The sequence below is a fragment of the Hetaerina americana genome, unplaced genomic scaffold (assembly GCF_022747635.1).
Source record: "Hetaerina americana unplaced genomic scaffold, ioHetAmer1.1.p SCAF_5, whole genome shotgun sequence".
NCBI lineage: Eukaryota > Metazoa > Arthropoda > Insecta > Odonata > Calopterygidae > Hetaerina > Hetaerina americana.
Genome location: NW_027287095.1, coordinates 87,880,628 through 87,896,528, shown reverse-complemented (window position 1 = coordinate 87,896,528; position 15,901 = coordinate 87,880,628). Strand labels below are relative to the sequence as shown.

Here is a 15,901-nt window from a genome sequence, read left to right as displayed (position 1 = left end):
AATTTTATTTTTTGCCTTTTCCTGTAACATGTTCATAGACAGCTCCTGCTGGCTCAGAACAAGCTTGTCTAGTCCCTCCCTATATTTCTGATTCATTATTTCATGCTGTTAATCCTGGATTACACTTATCCGGAATGCACGTACTATTGTGGATAAGTTTGTTGTTAGTTTTTGTAAACTTATCTTTTTCTCTCTTCATTCTCTCCTTTATTTTCAAGAACAAAGACTTGGCATTGTCAGATGCCAGCAATAAAACGAATGAACTCACCCAGTTAATCAAGAAACAATCAGAGGAACTTGAATCAGCGAGATCAGAGTTGAAAATGATCAAGAAGACAGTCTGTAATTACAAAACAAAAATGGCTAAGGTGAGTTTAAGTTATTATTATTATTTTGGTTTATGCAATGTGAAACTGCATTGTTTTGGTCCCTTGATGACTTAAGGGCTGTGCATAAATAATGGCTTAACTATCAAATTTTATTATTGTTGTAACATTGTTTGATTTGGTGTACAGAATAGGACAGTTTAATTCAATGCCTGGGAAATTTGATGTTACTTAAGTGTTGAAATTGTAGTAGTCTCAAAAAAAACTCATTGATATGGTATCACCATGTCATTTGTGTGATTTCAGAAAATTTAAGTCGTGCTATCCGTTTAAGGATATGCTTCAGGAGTGCTATTGCATATTGTAGCACTTATTTTATCGCTGTATGAATTTAAGGGCACGAAATTTCCATTGAAAAGTACCTCTATCTGAAATATTTGTATGGAAAAAATAATCAAGAAAAGCTTTGGTATCGGACTTGGGCTACCCTGTTTTAATATTCTAAGGGCTTTGTGGATTTTGTCACATTAAGTGTTTTTTGCAATCCCAATAGAGGGTTTTGAAGTTTTTTTTGGTTTGATTAATCTGCATCTATAAAAAGCCCGCGATCCACCAAAAAGGTGTGCAGCAGAGGGTGCAAGCACCAGGTTGGTGGGTGAGGGATAAGGTAGGGGAAGGGAAATGGGAAAACATATTGCTAAAATCTTTAAAAAATGTGCATATTTAGATACATGCTGGCAGAAAGTTCAAAACAAGTGCCAATTCCACCCAATAAGAAAGGTTGTTGTTACACAAAAAAAAAAGGAAATAAAAATGAATCATAACCATTTATACAACAGTATGTTGTATAAATATATACACAATTGTAAGCTGTGCATAAAAAAGTTAAACTTAGGTGGTTGCCGGTGTGACTTTACGTAATGGGCTTCTATTTATTTTGAATAAAAGTTTGTACTTTGTATTTTTCCATGGTAATATATTTTTACATGACCATGGTTTGGACAATTAATATCGTCTTCAGGAATCTGAAGGAGTATTAGATAGGGCAAAGGTAAAATTTTAGGATCAACAGATTTGAGGTACCATTCTTTCCACAAATACGTCAGATTAGTGGACTACTACCAAATTGGGTTTCCATTTCTAGTTAGTCAAAGCGTGGTTATTATTGGATCAATTCATCATTTCATTTCTCTTTTCACTAGCAGATTATCCTACTTCTGTAGAGACGTATTTTTGCACTTATTTTTCACAGTCTATGCAGCTTTTCTCCAAATTGTTTCCATTGTCTGACATTTTAACTTTCATTTTGAATAAAACTTTGTACTTTGTATATCTCCCCAATGATTTAGTTTAACACGACCATGGTTTCGACGATTAACATCATCTTCAAATCCCTATGGCAATTTGTGAATGAATAGCTGGAAATGTGATCAACAGCCTGTTGATCACATTTCCAGATATTCATACACAAATATGAAGTCTATATTGTTGACCAAAACTAGGAGCATCTAGTTTTAACGTAACATTGTGTGAGTGTCTCAAAATCTAATTGTTACTTACTATTGTTATTTATTTATGTGTGAACTGATATGAGTGAAATTTTATGACTTAACTTAGTTGAACCTATTCATTATGAATGACAGAAACACTTGATATTTACACATGTGAATGTGTTGAGTTAGCTTGGGTTTCAGCTACGAAATGAGGTTCAAAATGCATTGCCCAGCGTGCCTGTGATGTTTCTCTTTTGATATTTGGCAGTCTGGCTCCTAAATCCCTGTGTACATTGTGTTGGTGAAATATATTTGTATTGCAAAAAAAAAGTTGATAAATATTTCATTTAAAAATGGCATGCCATGATTTAATTCAAGCATCATCTTCCCTCATCTGTTTCCTAGCTGTAAAATATTACCCATTTTGTCATAAGGCATATGTGGGACGGTTTTTTTTTTTTTTTTTTAAATGTTTAGAATTTTGATTTTTGATTGCTTCTCCCAATCAGGTTGAGGAAAGTAGGCGCACAAGTGTTGCTGGAGTGGAAACCAGATTGGAACAGTTGACTGTGGATGGGAAAAAGCAATTTGAAGAACTGCAAGCATGCCTTGAGAATGAGAGGAAAATGAGAGTTGAATTGGAGAAAAAATTGCACGATGCAGAAGATGCAGTTGAGGAGCAACAGAGCATTCGAGTTAGTGAATCCAGTGCCGTATTATTATGTTATATATCACTTTTCACCCCCTATAATTATTTAACCTTCTCATAATTGACCAATCAATGTGACTTTGAATCAAGGTCACTTTGAATTGCCCAGTTAGCTTGATAACTGACTTCATTTTGAAACCTTTTCTTTCAAATATTCCAAAGAATGTTTTCATTTATATATAAGCTTTCACTTAAAATTACTTAATTAGTAGTATTATTAGTAGTATTAAGTAATTCAACTTAAGGTTCACTGTCATGCAAATATTTGATCTTCTAGACCAAACACTTCACTGAAAATTTTGTCGAGAAAAAATGATTTAAAAAAAGACAACTTCCCTCCCAAATTAGCAATGTCTCTCATTTAAAATTTAAGGTTGAAGATAATAAAAGGCATAAGATGGAAGTTGAATGCCTAATATCTAAACTGGAAAAGGTGGAACATGAACTTGAGGAAGCTAATAAGGTAAAGAAGGACTTGAAGGAAGGGAATAAATCATGTGAAAGGCAAATTAAGGCATTGGAAGAAGCCCTTAGGAAAGAAAAGAATACTTGCAAGAGACTCCAGGAAGAACTAGTGGTAAGTTACAAATATTTCATCACTTTTTAATTAGTTTTGGTTTGGTTTTCTGTATTTGTCTTTGTAAGTTTCTTTCTTTGGTCTGCCATCTTCATAATTGTTGTCTGTTCCAGCATCAATATTTAATATTCTGCCATTTGTTGAATGCCCCACTTTAAGTTGCCCCTCCAGTAATTGTGAACAGCATGCATCGTGCCATGTTCTTCATTTTTACTTATCTGGAAAGACTAATATGTTATCAGGCAGCATCAGTTTTACTGGACTTGGTTCTATCTTTGTGCACTATGTAGTCTTGAGTTTTCTGGGATTTTTAACATTATGATCAAAAATTTCTAAATCCTTAGGTTAGACTGCTGAATTGATGTTTCCCCTTTGATTTTGCTATTGATGCTGATTTGACCCAACTTTATTTGCAAATAAAGAAATTTGTCAATTGTGGACACTTATCTCAATCCCTCCCACTCCTCCCAAGTCAACTGCATTGCCAAGCCCTCTTCCTTCCCCTTCACTGCTTGCAGGGTGACTCCCAGCCCCTCTTTCCTTTGGCTTGCCAGGGAAAGGAAAACTTTTAATCTGCCCTGTTAATTCAAGTAGGTGCCTACTTTGTCGTGATTTCCAGTTTCATATGAATATTTGAAGTGCCAATATAGTTTACTGCTAACAATTTATGGAAATTATCAACTCAATGGTCAAGGAAGTTGTTGGAAGTTTCCCTGGGAGAACTTTTCGTGTGACCCAGTATTTTTAAAGCATCTTACCCTCTAATTCATTTAAGGTGTAATTTTCATATGCCCACTCAATCAGAACACACTACCTTATGGATATGCGCATTGTATTTCAACCTCATCACATGAAGTTCCTCCCTTATTTCAACTTTTCCTGTAGCTACACTGACTGCATTTGATGTAAGTATGCACACATTGAATATTCTTTTCAGCAGGCTGGAGAAAATCAGTTGGTTAAAGAGAGAGATTCAGTTTCGTCGCAGACAAGTCACCTGGAGAGCCTTTTGTTTGAGAGGTCGATCACTGTTTCACAGCTGGAAGGGGAGCTTAAAGAAGCAGAGAATGAAAAGCTGAACTTGAAGTACAAAATGGAGGAGGCTGAAGATCGAGAGAGTATGTATAGCTTAAGGCATAAGGCTATTCTTGGAATTTGCAAAAAAATTTTAACTCAAGGAAAATAATTTGTTAGCTTTCAGATGATTATGAGATAATTTCTTATAGCTTTTAATGTAACCCACCATTAGGCGTGTTGATTTTAGAACACCATTAGTCATGCTGAGACTGATTGACCCATATAATGGTTTCACTTCTTTTCATACTTTTTTGCCCTCTTACAAAGCATAACTCGCTGCTGTAGGTCAAACAACTTACCACTGAATGAAAATGAAATAGGTTTTCTACAATGACATAATGAAGTCATGTCACCTATTGTAAATCCTCTTCTTAGAACAAGTCAACAATTCTCTTTTCAATACGCAATTCAATCAATTCACCTGACCAGCTCCATAGAATTCTTGTGTTTATATCTTTTATTGGGGGGCTCCAGTGCAGCCATTAAGCCAATGGCCATTCAAAAAAGTCCATAAAAGCCATGGTTAATACTCACATTGGGATCCCAGGAAGTTCACTATACATATAAGAAATTGAAATTACTGACCCAGCCATTCATATATAGCCTTCTTTGTTCCTTGTAAAAAAGAATGTTTGCTTTTACCCAATTCCTCTATAGATGGTCACTTGACGCATATAAGGGCGAATTTGCACCTGAGGAATACGAGAACCACCCACTTTATCAAAGAAAGGACCTCATCACTCAGCCTCGCTTGTTTCTGATAGATTACTCATGAGCACAAAAAATAAGTCCACTGTGACTGCTTTCAAATTTGAACATAAAAATCTGTTACTCAACAAGCATTGCCACTGTGTGTTGATGACAGATTTTGATTTGACTATTGTTCACAGTTGTTTAACATTATATTCTGTTGGCCAATGTTCTTTGTGTATTCTCTCTCCATTCTTGTCGACGGTTGTTTGTCATGTGTTTGACCAACAGAAAGTTATTATTGCAATTACATCATGAATATAATGCAAATAAGCTTGTTATCAATTCTTTTTCCTTGTTTCAGTTTTATGTCTAACTCATTTCTGTTCTTATTTGCTGCAATAGGAGAATATAAGGATAAGGTATCTACTTTGGAAGCAATGTTTTCCCGTTTGGAGGGAATGGTGTCTGCGCTTACGGATGAAAATGCAAAATTGAAGGATTTAGATGGTACTAATGCACAAGTTCTGAAGTAAGTACTCATCTATGAATATTTCCTTGCTTTATTATTGCTGCTTAAATTTCGTGTTGCATTCATGTATATTATTAACCATTTAATGTTGCTAATGTTATCATTTTTAATTGTTCTAATTTCAAATTATAGCAATAGTACTGATGAGCAAAAGGTAGTTCTTCAACATGAGAATCATTTATTGGAAAATCAACTGAAAAAATTAGAAACCCAACTGGATAAATTAAAAGAGCAGTCAGTACTAGAAAAGCAAGCTACCAAGGTGGCCCAGACAGATTTATGGAAGGTGATTATGATATACTACCTTACAATAATATTTCTAGGGGTTATTGCCTAAGAAGCCAGTTTGTTTGAATATTTACTTGATAATGTACTTTTGTTTTGGCAAAATATAGTATTATTTTAGCTTTTTTGACTTTTACGAGTCATTATTCAACATTTATGTGCCTTGGCCACATGGTTGAACTACATTCATGGGCATACCATTTTTCAGAAAGAGAAGGAGCTATCAGATGCTAAGCTTGACTTAAGAATCACAGCAAGGGAGCTGAAAGCTGCTGAAGAACAACTAAAGACCTTGAAGGAAGAAAAGAAAAAAAATATTGAAAGTTTAAATTTGGAAAAGAAGGAGCAAAAGGAGAAATTGATGTCTAAGTGTGATCAGATATCTTCATTAGAGAAAGAGCTAAGTGAAGCCAAGGAAAAACTACAAGTAACAGAGGAAGAGTTTTCATCTTTCAAAGAATCTGCATCTGTAAGCATTTCACACTACATATTTTTGAAATTTCCAATTTTTCTTGCTTAGAGCTTTTTGTTTTTTATGACCATATTTTTCTAGTTTCTATAATAGCTATGCATAGAAATATTATTTATAACATACATTTTATTGTTGTACGTTTTGACTATTATGCCTGTAAAATCATTTACATGATTGATGACACAATTTTTCATTTCAATCCTTGTATTTCTGTTTAGTGTCACCATCAAAGGCATTATTGTGCTAAATGCGATCGATATGTGTGTGTAAGAATTCATGCAGATGCCTGTATCTTTTAGCAAATATTACCGCGAAGTATTTGTGGTAAATCCCCATGGGTAATGGTTGGTATGTGAATTTTTCTTTTGTGAGATGGTCAGGTCACCTGCATCAAGCATATTGCCAAGTAACCTATCCCAAAAAGAGCAGCTGAAGTTCAGTGAGAGATGCATACTGCAGCACTTCAGTTGTTTTCCAAACCATACCCGTGAGGGACTAGATGGATCAATGTGTTTCTTCAGCTGAAACTAAAATCCACTTACGGAAACGAGAGCTGAAAGCCATCAGTTGGCACGTAAACATTTTCCTTGACAATTAAGCTGCCAAAGTGGAGAATAGTGATGCTGATTATATTATGCAACCCACATATTAACTATGAAAAATTCTTGCTTCAATTGGGAAATGAAAACATAATTTTTCTATGATTGTGGCAGTATTTTATTAATTGCTTACTTCAGTTTCATCATGACTTTATCATTTGCCTTTCACAAGTCACATCCCAGAAACAATTGTTTTGACATTTTAGTTAAACTGAAAAAATGAAGACCTTTCCTCGGAGGTTTTTAACCTCTTTTTTTACACCCTGTAGCTCATGCATCGATCTGCAAATGGTTACTGGTTAAGTCTCACCCTAGAAATATTTGTTGACTTAGTTACTGGTTTTGTCTTTGGCAAACCTGATGACAAGTGAAGGTTTAATGAGATCCCAACAGGCACACTGCACACGCTCTGTATGATCATAACACGCCAAGAAACTCAAATTTTATTCCTCCTCATTTGTTTTGAAAGGCTTTCAACATTGAACTAATCAGTAGTTTGGAAGCTACAATTTAACTCTCTACATAGTTTATTCCATTGAGATCTCACAAGAGCAGCTAAATTTTGAAAACAAATTGCCTTGATAGAAATAGATTGCCTTTCCTTGCTAAGTGTCTTGGATATTTTAGTCTCCTGGGGCATTGCTATGTCCTGAGCATAAAGGTGCATTCTGGTGTCATAATCTTATATAAATTTTGGTGCTTTCAATTGCACCTTATATGTATATATTTTTATTTCTCCTAATGATCTCAATTTTCATTAATGGCAGAGTGAAAAACAATCCCTGGAAGCCAAGGTGCAGTCTCTGACTTCATCTGCAAGTAAGATGTCGACGCTTGCCCAAAGCCTTGATGAAAGCCAGAAAATGTGTAAAGACTTAGAGACACAAATAAGGAGAATGGAAAAGATTGAGCGAGAGTTGAAAGAGAAAGTATTCAGTGCGGAATCTTTGATGAAATTATCACAAGCAGATTTAGATGGAGCCAAAAGAAGGATCGAGGCTCTTGAGTTAAACAGTAGTCTTCTCCGTCAGGCATGTGTCGAAATGGAGGAGCAGTTGGAAGATTATCAGAAATTGGTTGCAGCACATGAAACCAAGGAGTTACTTTTTGAAGAGGAGAAGTAAGTACCGTTTTATTTTTCTTTCCTCTTAACATATTTGTTTGTGAAGTGTGACCTAAGCAAGTTAAAAAAGATGGACATTAGGAACAATTAGAATTGGGTAATTTCTGATTGGCAACATGACATCACAACCTGACCATGTCTCACACCGATGAGGTTCAAGTGGTGCGCGGGAAGCCTGAATGGGTGGTGTTAGGAGGAGGGACGAGATATGGCTGTTCATTATCACTTGTGCTTTTCAGCCTATATCTGGGGGAAATGATTAAAGAGGCATGGGGCAACTGGAGATAAGGAATGCAAGTCTATAGAGAATTCATAAAATCAGGTTTGTGGATAACCAAACTTAGGTCAGCCAAGGGGCTGAATCATTGCTGAGCAAATTGGAAAGTCAGTGCAATAGTTAAGAGATTAGGACAAATGTAAACCAAATAAAGGTAATGTAGTTTTGCGAGAAAGAGGAAAGCCATGTTTGACATTAAAGTAGGAGTTGAGAAGCTACATACTTCGGGTGGAATAGTTAACCTGTCTCGAAAGTGTTTTGGAGCAACATGGTCAAGTTAGTCGGGTCCAAAGAAGAAGAATTGCATCAGTCCAAGAATCTTTCACGAGGAGGAGGGAATTGATTTCACTGGCATTTAAATTTAATGTTAAGAAAAAGTTCCTAAAAACCTTCATGCGGAGCATGGATTTGTACAGAATGATTAAGTTAATATGATGATTAATAATTAAGTTTTGTGTGCTCCATCTTGTTATGTTATTGAGTTCAGCATTAATTGTTTGAATAGTGAGAGGAAGATTATTGATTGTGGCCCTTAGAGATATATCTTGAGGTCATCTGCATACAGGTGATATTTGGAGCTTCATTTTTACGGTTGATGGCAAAGTTTAATTGGGATTCCAAACCCTCTATTTACATCAGTTTTGAATCTGCTGCCAGTTTCAACCATTTGGAGGAGCTGTGTTCTTTATTTTAGTGGAACTTTGGTTCAATTGAACAGTTTAACCCTCTTAGTGCGGTGGGGATTCCAGGGGTACTAGTGAGAAGTGCGAAGGGAAATTTAAGAAAATGTATCACCTTAGGAAAAAAAACATTATGAAGTTATTTGTTTAGATATCCATATGCAGTTTTTTTTATTTTAAAATAAAATATTGTAGTTAATAATGATGTTATACATTTACATCATCTGAAAAATAAATGTAATTATTACAGTATTATAAATTTGAAGAATATTTTTTTAGCAATAATATTTAGATTTTTAGACACAATACTTATATTTTTTTTAAAACATTTTTCAATAAAACTACCACATTTAAATATAAGAAAGAATCAAAAAGACATGTAGAAAAAATTATAAATAAATATAGAAAAACCAGTGAATTGCAATTTTTTTTGTCAGCCTCTGCATAGTTCGATTTTGTTGAAAAGGCTGATCTCACTGAGTCAAATTGGGACTTTTCCCCTTTCCTTGAGACTGCGGCAATGTGCTTACAATCTAAAGGCAGGAAAAAACGAAGTTCTAACTCACAGAGAACTACTGACAATGTATTCCAATACACAGGGCGCAAATGATTAGATAGGATGGATGGCAAGAGAAACCAAAATGATTACAAAGCAGTGCTCTCATTTCCATCGTATCAACAAAGTCTGAATAAGCAGTTATACATCAACACCACCCCACCATAACACATTCAAGAGATTACAGATGAAAACAGATTAGTAGCCTTTCAGTGGCTTTTTATAGTGGCAAGACCACTCAGAAAAAAACGAGCAGACAATTAGGCTGAGCTTCCTGACATGTACAAAACTGAACGTAAAATTATAGTAAGAATTATACTTTTTGAGAAGTATTTAAAATTGCTAATAAAAAATTAAAAAATGTGTTATATAATTGTATGGAATTCACCCTATCGATAGCACAAAAACCATTAATTATTTTTATAAAAGAAAATACCATAAGTTAAAGCAATTTAAACAATAGCCTACGTAAGAGCCGATATATCGGCCCGCCGCTCTCTTCGCCAGGGATACGAAAGCCGATATGTCGGCCTGCCGCACTAAGAGGGTTAATAGCCATTTGTAGATGTGGTATTTATGTGGCATTGATTTGCAAATTCATAGCTAGAAATAATCATGAAAAATGAAGGCACTGCTTGTAGATTCTTTAAAGGATCTACAAGATTCTTCATCTGGAGTTTGGGCTCAACTGTCTATGTGGTATTTTAAGTACTTAAACCTGGGCATCATGAGAAACTTGGGAGACAAACAGCAAACAATGATGGATGGAAGGGAATTAATACATTGTAACTAAGTGCACTCTTGTGGCCCCATTTATATGGAGATGGAAGAACATGAAAGCATTCCTAAGAGTTTGAGGGTGCTTTGAGTTGGGTGTTGTTGCACTCTTATTCACGTTACCCACTGGAAGGATCTGCCCTTGAATTTTCCCACACGCAGGTGCGATGCCAGTTGCGAACTGGCTGGCAAGAGGACTGAACAAGTTGTTTTTGTTGGGTCGTCCAGTTATCACAATGTTCAGAAACTCAGGATCAGTGTTGGTGGTGTCCAGCATACTCCAGGTGTGCCGGAGATGAGTCATGGGGGTGGGTATGAGTAGGACCCAACAAAATCAACTCGTTCAGTCACCTTGAGAGAAATTGAAAAGCGATGGGGCATGGGGCCATCAGGCAGGTGACTGGCATCAGGCAAAGATGCAGGTGCACAGTATGGTGGCTCCTCTCACTGTGCACTGTGGCACCGCCCTAGCGTCCCTATTGAGCCCAGAAAAATTCAAGGTCGGTTCTTTTTTCGACAGGCCAATGATTACCATTGATTTGTGTTCATCATTTCAGCATAAATTAAGGTTCAATGAAAACCAGAGCAGGCTATGCCTGAAATTTGTGCTAGCCACTATTTTTTTGGTTTGTATTTTTGTGTTAAGTTTTTTCCACTTCACACCATGTTCTTCCTTTTATCTGTGCAGGAAAAATTTGATGGGGCAACTGGAAAAAGAAACCAGTGAATCTGCCCGGTGGAAGAAATCACATGAACAAGAAGTCAGCAAGAGAAAGGAATTGGAACACAAGCTGGAAGAATTTGTGGAAGATGGTAAAGAAAGAGAGGGAGAAGCCAGTGAAGAGATTCATTTGCATAAAACGAAGTGTGCAGAATACAAGTATGTACAATTACTAATATATGAATCTAATCTATTAAACCTGTGAAGTAGAATCCTATGAGGGGGATCAAGATGGTGAGGGGGCTAACGTACTGGCTTCCCACTCAGAGGGCCCGGGTTCAAATCCCGGCGGTGTTGAATATTTTTCAGAGGTATCTCCATCCCTACTTGAGGTGCCTTGTGGAGGGCAATTAGAGTGAGTACGCAGTCTGTCGAATGGAACGTTAAACTGCGGACCCCTTGGTGCCTTTCGTAAAGAGTAGGCTAATGCCGACGCCGGGTTTCTCTCCACCCTTGATCCTTTCCTGTCGATCCCCTATGACCCAAATGACCTTAGCTGTCGGTCGCCTCCCTTAAATACTACTACTACTAGAATCCTATAAATACATGCTTGAAGTCCCAGTGAAAAGGGTACACTGAAGTAGCTATAGCACACAATGCAGTAAGTCCTCAATTATTATATCCTGCTTAATTCGAAACTGTCTTGTTTGAAGTGACAAACAGTCCCCACCCCTAGACAGGATTGTGTACTTTTTAGCTTGAGTTATTCAGTATGCTTTTTCAATATTAATATATCAAAAGTCATGATCTAGTCTTATTGTTACAACAAACATATTATGACGGTAAAGAAAGAATTCCACAAAGTTAAACCTGAAACTGTTTTGTTTCACAAACATATTGCTTACTTGAAAATTATTTATCCGAAGTTGTGCCTGATTGTTGTAATGTAATGGGAAGTTGGCATATCCTCATCACAACACATTGTATGTTGGCTTTCTTCTCAACACCAAAGAAATCTAAGTAAATACCCTTTAGTTAAATGCTTGCAAAACCAGAAGTATGTACGTATCTTAATTATTTTATACTCTCCATTGTATTTTCATTACTGTTCAATTCACTTCAAAGGTTAGTTATTCAAATGATTTTATGACAGGGTGATTTAATAATAATAGCAAATTTATTGAACTTTTAAATATATGGAATGTAGGTTTGTGTGGTGCGGAAGCATGGTCGTTTTATGTCATTTTATTAGTGATACCAAATCGCAAACACTTTTTAAAATCATTTAATTGATTGCGACAATTGATTGTAGTTTATGTGATTGTAACTATTATCACTTTGGCTGTAGATCTTTGGCTGAGCAGCTTACTGAGCAAATAAATGATCTTGAGGAGCAGCTTAATGATGTGAATATGGAATTGAAATCTACGAGAAGGCAAGAGGAGGCATTGAGGAGTGAAACAATCAACCTGAAAGAAGAGACCACCCAGTACCTCACCCAAATACATTCCTTGCGTGAATCCAATTTCAAGCTGACAAACGACTTGGAAGAAGCATTCTCAAATTGCCATGCTTTGAGGAAGAGGTATGTTTTCTTTTTTGTTGATTTTATTATTTCATCACACTCCTGTGCGTAGTATGTTTTATTTTTGGCAAACTCTTAAGTGTACATTAAATTAATTTCCCAGAGTTGATGAGTGTGGGTCAGACATGGGAGAATTGCAGGCTCTTTACAAGCAACGTGAAGTGAAAATGGAGGCTACCATTAAGCAGCAGGCCAAGCTCATTGACTTCCTTCAGGCCATGACGCAAGGGAAGAAAAAGAAAACTCTCTCCGACCGTCTATTTGGAAGCAACTCGCATTCAAACAATGGGGTGCCCGGACCAAGTCCTCAGATTCGTGTGCGAGAACTAGAGGCCAAACTATCCATGGAAAGGGCAAAAAATAAACGCCTGATGGATGATTTCATGAGAGCGAAGACTGAGCTCTCTTCATTCCATGAAAGTATGTTCTCTTGGTTTCTTTATCCTCTTTACATATCACTTGCGTGCATCCATTTTTTGTCAAACTCTCTGCACCTACCTGTTAGGAAAATCATTGCGAGAAACTTGTCTTATTTAAATTGTATTAATTTAACATTTTAAAATGCGCTGCTAAGAATTAATTCAATTGTTCAAATTCTTACATTTGAAAATCATGTAAACGTGTCTTAATGAGCATTGTTGATAATAAAATTCAATAACCTATGTACTACATTTTAGTTCCACTAAAGGCTGAATTTGTGTTAGTTTGTTAGTTGTTCTTTTAATATTGTGTTGTTATTCTGTTTTCTGTTTTGTTTTTTCATTTCCTTATCCTTTGCCTCCATTTAATCTTTTTTTTGTTCAATTTACTTTGAGATATGTCCCAAGGAAGTGACCAAGTTATATCCCAGTTGGTGCAGTCTCCATGTGCTCCTCAAACCCCATCAAGAAGGCCCTCTCTCCAAAGAATGCATCACAAAATCCCACACAGGTGTTTATCTTTGTTTTATTGATTACTTTGTAAAAATGTATATTCTCTTTGTTTGATCGCTAAGTTTAATACAGCTCCAGTTGCTCTGTTAATGTACTGTGCATATGTAGGGGAATCATCCCACTGACTGATTGCTGTAGCCACATTAATGAAAAGTTTTTTCTTGGAAATAATAATGATTACTGTAGTCTTGTCAATATTCCCTGTTCAGATGAATTTGTGCACTATTCAATGAATTAACACACTTGCAGTATCACTGTGACTTTCCTATGACTAAATGTTACTTTATCTTTTGACTCCCATTATTCTGTGAAGATAATTTGAAGTCCTTCCTGACTTTGATCCTTTCCATTCACCCCACAGCAACTGCTCGTCTTCATTTTTATATATACTCTTCTCATTCTTTCCACCTTACACTTCCTTTTCCCTTCTTGCTGTGACTCCCACTCTATATTTATTGTTACATTTTTGTTTTTGTTGCTTTTTCCTATTTGTTTCTAATTCCCCCTGTGCATTTTTTATTAATTTAAACATATAATGGCTTTTTGTGTATTCATTATATATATTTTTTCACTCTGCCTAGTGTTCATTACTATGAAAAAATTATTCAGTCAAAGTTATTTAGAATTTGCAAAATATTGTGAGCAAACAAAACAGCTGGTTGGAAATATACATTCTATTAGTAAGTGCATATGTACTTTTAAGATTTATTCATAATTTAAATAACTATATAAATTATAGGATCAAATTAGTCTAGGGGGTAGAGCATTGGACTGCTGACCGGAGGGTCCCGGGTTCGATTCCCGGGCAAGCCTCTCTGGGCACCCTCAGCTCCAACCAAGCTATGTGATTTTTTGGGTACCAGATCTTACTGGGAAACCATAACCAGCATTGGGAAAGGAACTGGCCCCCCCTACCCTGATGTGTGAATTTCTCATGCCGTCGAGTTTAATCTAACTGATAGCTAGAATGACCTGAAGAAATGTACTGCTGGCTATTTTGAACCATAACTTACAATTAAAACTTTTTTTATTATTGTAACAATTTACTTTTAGGTTTGAAATGAAAATGAATATGCGCCCAGCCAAGTGTGCTGCTTGTCTAGACAGTGTTCATTTCGGGAGGCATGCTGCCGTGTGCGAGGAGTGCTCAATGATAGCTCATCCAAAGGTTAGTCTTGAGCAATCTGTGCTTTATGTACAAAATTGATGTGAATCCAGAAATCCTAAAAAATTTGGCAAAGGGATTCCAATCAACCAACTTTCATTGTGTAGTTGCCATCTGTCTCCCCCTCCTTCCTTCACACCCCCACATTCTCTCTCCTTTTGCTGAATTTTTGGCATGAGTAAAGTTTTTGAAGATGGTTGGAATGTTAGTTGCATTTTTACTGGCACAGTACACTTAGTGCACAGAATTTTGAAATTGCTGCACAATTTCCAGTGCTCACTACTTCTGCCAAACACCTGTGGACTTCCAACTCAATTTGTTCGGCACTTCTCAGAAACATGGAAGAATGGAGTGGACAATGGTGATGACTCGAAAAAGGGGTCAAATCTTCCTGGTCCATTCCCAAAAATGGAAAGTTGGGTCAAGTTGTTGAAGTAAGTAGAGGGCATTTTGCGCAAGATTGACCAATATCAGTCAGCTGAATAGCATACATTTTAATAAAAAACAACAATGGTTTTTATTCACGCAGAAGGGGAAAAGCATGCTGGGAAAAGAAGTATCTCCGCTTAGAGGATCAAGGAAAAGTATTGAAAGTGTATGACCACCAACCGACCAATGAGAATCTTTCTCCAGTTCAGTCTCTCGAACTTTGTGCACCTGATGGTGTGGTGGCCACTGTTCTTGGTGCTGTTCCGTTGTCTGAAGTTGTGAACACAGCAAAAAGTGATATTCCATACATTCTGAAGGTAAGCAAAATATAATGCTGTCACTTCTCTATGAATTTCCCTCCATTATTTATCAATTAGTTGTCTGTCAGTGCTACAATATGAATGGGACCTTGGTGTACAGTAAAATTGAAATATGATTCAATTGGCGGACTGTTAATGGTCATTGACATCCTTACTTTAATGCAACAGTAAACTCTCCAACGGTCCCAATTATGCTTTTTAGTATGCTAATTAATAAAATACTCGCAGTTGTGCAGTATGAAGAATTATTGTACGTTTTATTTTTAATAATTTGGTTCAAGTAAATGTGTGACGTGACTAGAGGTGTGCATGACAGGGTTTTTTCCAGTGAATCAATCAACATATCATTATTGAGTGATTCTCATTGATGAACAGCAAAGCAAATCACTTTTTACCTCCCTGAGGCACATTCGTAATTGCTATTAACCATGGTATTCATAGAAGACCTATTACTAATTAAGATTATGGAATAAATTACTTTTACTATAATATGGCTAAATGCCACCACTAGTTTTCCATTCCGCTGTATTTTTCTTCTATGCCCAAAATTGTATTTTAATATTTAATTACAAATGCTGGAATTTGGTTAGTTTAAACTCTCTGTCTGTGTAAATATTATCCAAGCCAGAGTTTATT

General features: G+C 36.2%; 1 protein-coding gene across 1 annotated transcript in view; it reads left to right on the top strand.

Moving 5' to 3' along the window:
* sti (citron rho-interacting kinase sticky) overlaps window positions 1–15,901 on the top strand; it is a 40,707-nt gene that overhangs the window by 11,085 nt on the left and 13,721 nt on the right. Inside the window, exons 12-26 of the mRNA XM_071592572.1 lie at window positions 219–368; window positions 2,329–2,514; window positions 2,902–3,105; window positions 4,046–4,223; window positions 5,278–5,404; window positions 5,537–5,690; window positions 5,898–6,158; window positions 7,528–7,880; window positions 10,862–11,053; window positions 12,183–12,419; window positions 12,523–12,839; window positions 13,235–13,310; window positions 14,405–14,519; window positions 14,790–14,950; window positions 15,046–15,262. Of these exons, the coding sequence (XP_071448673.1) occupies window positions 219–368; window positions 2,329–2,514; window positions 2,902–3,105; window positions 4,046–4,223; window positions 5,278–5,404; window positions 5,537–5,690; window positions 5,898–6,158; window positions 7,528–7,880; window positions 10,862–11,053; window positions 12,183–12,419; window positions 12,523–12,839; window positions 13,235–13,310; window positions 14,405–14,519; window positions 14,790–14,950; window positions 15,046–15,262 (2,928 nt within the window). The remainder of the gene's footprint in view (window positions 1–218; window positions 369–2,328; window positions 2,515–2,901; window positions 3,106–4,045; window positions 4,224–5,277; window positions 5,405–5,536; window positions 5,691–5,897; window positions 6,159–7,527; window positions 7,881–10,861; window positions 11,054–12,182; window positions 12,420–12,522; window positions 12,840–13,234; window positions 13,311–14,404; window positions 14,520–14,789; window positions 14,951–15,045; window positions 15,263–15,901) is intronic.